The sequence below is a fragment of the Cebus imitator genome, unplaced genomic scaffold, assembly GCF_001604975.1.
Source record: "Cebus imitator isolate Cc_AM_T3 unplaced genomic scaffold, Cebus_imitator-1.0 Scaffold205, whole genome shotgun sequence".
Classification (NCBI taxonomy): Eukaryota; Metazoa; Chordata; class Mammalia; order Primates; family Cebidae; genus Cebus; species Cebus imitator.
Genome location: NW_016107520.1, coordinates 700,130 through 705,865, shown reverse-complemented (window position 1 = coordinate 705,865; position 5,736 = coordinate 700,130). Strand labels below are relative to the sequence as shown.

Here is a 5,736-nt window from a genome sequence, read left to right as displayed (position 1 = left end):
AAAAAAAAAAAAAAAAAAAAATTATTAGTAATGCTCACAAATATTTAGGTACACTGCAGCATTATTTAAAATAGTAAACACATGGCAACAACCAAAATTTACAATAATGGGGAACAGTCTCAATAGATTTTTTTTAAAGTTTACTGGCACTGGAAAATATTCATCATAATATTAAATTTAAAGAGATTATCCAGCTGTGGTAACATACATATATACATGTGTCAAAAGGCCTTAGACAAAAAAAAAACTTATAAGTGATTTTGTTTCCTCTCTACCTTTCCATATTTTCTTTCTTTTTTTTTTTGAAATGGAGTCCAGCCCAGGATAGAGTGCAATGTCACAATCTCAGCTCACTGCAACCTCCGCCTCCCAGGTTCAAGCAATTCTCCTGCCTCAACCTCCCAAGTAGCTGGGATTACAGGACCCACCATCACACCCAGCTAATTTTTTGTATTTTTAGTGGAGACCAGGTTTCACTATATTGGCCAGTCTGGTCTCAAACTCCTGACATCGTGATCTGCCTGCCTCGGCCTCCCAAAGTACTGGGATTACAGGCATGAACCACGGTCCATATTTTCAAAATTGCCTACAATGAACATGTATTACATCCTTAATGAACACAAAAATTTTAAAAGATAAAAATCACAAAGTAAACCAGGCACAGTGGCTCACTCCTGTAATCCCAACACTTTGGGAAGACGAGGTGGACAGACTGCTTGAGCCCAGGAGCTCAAGATCAGCCTGGGCAACATGGTAAGATCCCATCTCTACAAAAAATATGAAAATTAGCCAGGCATGGTGGCACACACCTGTAGTCCCAGCTACTTGGGAGGCTGAGACAGCAGGATGGCTTGAACCCAGGAGGCAGAGGTCAGGTGAGCCAAGATCACTCAACCGCACTCCAGCCTCGCCAACAGAATAAAACCATATCTAAAAAAGTAAAGACCAGGCATGGTGGCTCATGCTTGTAATCCCAGCACTTTGGGAGGCCAAGGCAGGCAGATCACTTGAAGTCAGGAGTTCAAAACCAGGAGAATTGCTTGAACCTGGAAGGCAGAGATTGCAGCAAGCTGAGATCAAGCCATTGCACTCCAGCCTGGGCAACGAGAGCAAAACTCCATCTCAAAAAAGAAAAAACCCTCAAGAATCAAATTAGCATCAACTCTACTTAGATATTCCAGATACACTGGGTCTCTCAGATACATTCATATATACAGTATACATCTAGCAGTCTACTACTCTATAATCATTATAAATATATTACATGTTCATTCAGATATTTTCCCCCCTCTGGTTATTGCCTAATTTAAATATACCTCTTTGAAAAAGTCAATCCAGATACTCTCCAATCTCTTAAATAGATATTTTAAAAGACTCAAAATATCTCAGAAAAAGATTTTTATGATTTCACTAAACCACTGTAAGCAATAGTTAACATACTAAGGAAAAACACTTGGGTACCTAATATTACGTCTAATAAATATGGTTCTAAGAAACCAATTATACTATCAGCTCAGCAGGCAATTACTATACTGCTAAATCCTGGGCATTCTAAGATTTAAAAACATACAAACAAAAAACCCCAACATAGTTCCTGCTATTGGGAAGCTGAGAGTCCAAAATCCAACATAATACAGTTAGTCGTTAGAGAGGTAGAACAACCAGCTCTTATGTATAAGCAATTTGACGTCTGTAACCTATAAATACAAACTAACAAGTAAATTATACTGAAATCTGTAGATCTAGCTACTTGAGGAGGCTAAGGTGGAAGGATTACTTGAGCTCAGGGGTTTGAAGCCAGCCTGGCAACGTACGGAGACCCTGACTCTTTTTTAAAAGAAAAAAAAAGCATACCTGAAAATTCTTTATTTTCTTTTACGGGTAGTTGGGACCATCTCAGGATTTCTCTTGCTAAGTGATCACACAATCCTTGAGCATCATTTAAATTATAACTATAGAGGTGGCAGTATAAGAGGGAAAGATAATAGCGTATCTGAAGAAAATACGTCCTTCTTCCTCCTGAAACAAGAATTAAGCTTACCTTAAAAGTATGTAAGCAAGGGAATGCTCTTGGTGTAGTGTTCAATTGACAGGAGTGTATAGTTTGTGAAAATTCATCAAGTTGTCCACTCATTATATGTAAACTTTTCTATATCTGTTTCACACTTCAATATAAGGTTTTTTTTTAACAGGTGAATCATACTTTGCTCTTTTTCATTTTAAATTCTAAACAATTTATTTTCTTATATCAGGCCCTAGGATGACTTAGATTTTATCTAAAGAGAGCTGTAAATTCTTATCAACTTAGCATTAAGGTCTACTGATAACTTCTATCTCAAGTATACACAGTATGAAACAGAAGGGAACATGCCACAAAAACTCGCTCTTGTTGCCCAGGCTTGAGTGTATATCAAAGAGATGGCCAAAAAGACTTCCTGAAAAAGAAACAGTTATCCAATAAGATAGGAGCCCCTGACAACTGCCTTTACATATCAGAAGACTGAAACTGTTGGTCTCCTACCTCTTATCTATTCTTTCTGAGTAAAATAATTCCAATTTTTGTTTAAGGTTATAATGCACCAAGATCACAATTTCTCACACATGTGGCCATGTAAAAATGTGACTATGTTCCAACTCAAGAGATAATATTGTACACAATTTCCAGAAAAGCTGCTTAAAGAAGGTACATCAGAAAGCTAGGAAATGCAACCTTTCAAGCTCTTCCAACCTTTGTCCTATTAGCTGCTTAGAATATGGATGTGATAGCTGAAGGTCTAGGAACCATCTTAGCCTCTGTAATGGCCTTAAGACTGGAGGCAATGCACTAAAGGTGATGCAGTAGAAAAACTAAAGGAGCCTGGGGCGTTGGTGATACAGTGGAAACACCACATCAGCCCCAAACTGCAACTTCTGCTCTCCTTTCACAAAGGAAAGCCACTCTTTCTCTGTTGAAGCCACTGCTACTTTCAGTCTCCACTAATAGAAGCCATTCCTAATAGATGTAGTTGAATGAAATTAAACAAAATGTCCACAATGGAGCTCATTATGAAAACTTTTCTACATCCAGAACTTCACATTTCAGTGAATGCTGTTCTTCTTCATCCAGATGGACAATCCCCAAGTCAGAGAACTACCCTAGCTTTCTTTCTCCAAATCTACTCAATCAGAAGTAGACTAGTTAAGCCTATTAAATAACTGTCAAATGTGACCTCTGTTCTCCATTACCCTTGACATTGCTTTGGTTTCAAGCCTCCTCGTCTGAGTGACTTTCTTGCTTCCAAGTAAAACCCACATCCCTACATAATAGTCCTGCAATTGACCTTCCACAACTATACCAAAGTGATCTTTCTAAACAGCCTATCCTTATTTCTATAAGTCCTTTTCCTATCTAAAGTGTCCTAACCAATCCCACTGTCTTCAAGATAAAATCTTAATTTCTTAGCACTCCATACAAGACCCTCCTTCATCATCTGTTGTCCATCTACCTCTCGACTTAGCTCTTATCATCCTATCACCAATATCATATATAATACACATATCACATAACTAGTCCTACTAAACTACTTGAAGTTTACCAAATTGCCAGGCCTTTTTGGTTTTGGAATGCTATATCCTCTGTTAAACCATTCCCATGACTTTAATTGGCCAATCTCTACTCAATTTTAAATGTCAACTCCAAGAGGCCTTCCTCAGACTGATGCTTGCACTCCAGCCTGATTTTATTGAGGTACTCTTCTGTGTTCCCTAAACACCTACCATAAAACATAATGAGAAAAGTGACTGTGGGCAACTGGAGGGTAAAGTTGTTTATTTCAGTTATCATTAGTGCCTAACAGAGTGCTGGGCACATAGCAGGCACTCAACAAATACTGGTTAAGTAGATGAGTGAATGAAACATACAAAGCCACAGCAGTCAGAAAATAAATTTAATAATGGGCCAAATCTGACCATGTAAGAGTTGCAGTCAAGGCTAGTTCCAGGGTCACCAGCTGAGAACCTCTGTCATCTCAGCCATATCCTCAGTCCTATATCATAAAAGCTGTAACTAGTTTCTAACATCCACATCCCTATATCCTTATCAAAAACTCCATGAAGCCCCTACTTAATGCAACGATACGGTTAACTGACATACAATTCTTAAAGTTAAATTACTTAAAGGCAAAAAGCCCTTGCTCCATGTTTCTGTAAATCTGTAAGAAGGTGGTGAAATATATGACCTATAGTTTCCCATTTAGACACTTGCAGTCTAAATTACAAAAAAAAAAAAAGTCCACATTATTTTATGTAAAATCTAAATCTCATTTTTCCTATCAACAATCAACCATAGATTTTATCACAAATCAAAGAAAGGACAGAAGACTTACCTATAGATCACTGAAAAGATTCTTAGTGTTACCAATTCCAAGGTTAAGAATAATTTTAGATAAGTATTCATGAGTAGCAAGTTGCCTAAACATGTATTCTATTTGGCATTAGGATATCACAAGCAATCTGGAATTTAGAATTATTTTTAAGGTCTACACCAAGCTAAAAGCTGTACTGCTAATATTATGGCATGTATTTTTTTTAAACTCTCCTACCTTTCTCTTGGATTTCTTGTAGAGCGTCTTTCCACAGCTGAACAGACTTTTCATATGATCCTAATAAGAAACACTCTTCCCCTACAAAGTTTTTAACCAACAATTAGTCATAATTATATTACTTCATAAAAATTTACTTTGTTTTAAAATTCAGTTAATGGAGCTCAGCCAGAAATTATTTTGAAAAACAAATCATTACAACCAATTCGAAATTCAAAGTCTGATTAACTATATCATTTTTCATAGAGCTAGAAAATGTTCGTAAGATACTGACCATCAATAGATTTAAGTTCTAAGGTTTGGTTCAAGTGATCTCCAGTAGTCTGTAGGTTTGCCTGCAAATGACATAACAGGGACTTGACAGTAGATGCTTCATGTGTCAACTTTTCAGTTAACTGACTATCACCTTCAGGAACTCTTCGATTTAATTGTGCTTGATACCATAAAGTTTTTTTGTACAATACTCTCCAGAGAACAATCAATCTGCACATAAAATCAGGTAATTATCAAAAGCAAATTTCAGACTAATAATGATGAGTTTAGCCTCCTTTTTAGCCCTTTTTTTTTTTTTTTGGCCTGTATTCTTCACCAACATAATAACATACATACAAACTAATCAGATTTAAATATAGTGCAAAATCAAATGATCAAAAAATGTCTAATATAGATAAAATCTTCATAAATGTTTTAAGCACCTGCAATCTTTCTGTTTAAGATATGGGGTCTCGCTATGTTGCCCAGACTGATCTCAAACTCCTGGGCCCGAGCAATCGCCCTACCTCAGCCTCCCGAGCAGGTGAGATTACAGGTATGTGCCACTACACTCCAGCCTGGGAGACAAGGTCTTGCTCTGTCACCCAGACTGAATTGCAATGGCTCCATCACAGCTTATTGTAGCCCCAACCTGCTGGAATCAAGCAATCGCCCATCTCAGCCTCTCAGGCAACTGGGACCACAGGTATACCACACTGTTTTTGGTGTTTTTCTTTTTCAGAAAGGGTCTCTTTCTGTCGCCCATGCTGGAGTGCAGTGGTGTGATATTTGCTCAAACTCTGCCTCCTGGGCTCAAGCAATCCTCACCTCAGCCTCCTGAGTAGCTGGGATTACAGGCACATGCCAACAGGCCTGGCTAATTTTTTTTTTTTTTTTTTTTTTT

At 37.6% G+C, this 5,736-nt stretch overlaps 1 protein-coding gene across 1 annotated transcript in view; it reads right to left on the bottom strand.

The window, feature by feature from the left end:
• Positions 1–5,736, bottom strand: part of CPLANE1 (ciliogenesis and planar polarity effector 1) — a 160,689-nt gene that overhangs the window by 131,748 nt on the left and 23,205 nt on the right. The window contains exons 13-15 of the mRNA XM_037745599.1: positions 4,855–5,063; positions 4,581–4,661; positions 1,855–2,019 (exon numbers count right to left, since the gene is read on the bottom strand). Of these exons, the coding sequence (XP_037601527.1) occupies positions 1,855–2,019; positions 4,581–4,661; positions 4,855–5,063 (455 nt within the window). The remainder of the gene's footprint in view (positions 1–1,854; positions 2,020–4,580; positions 4,662–4,854; positions 5,064–5,736) is intronic.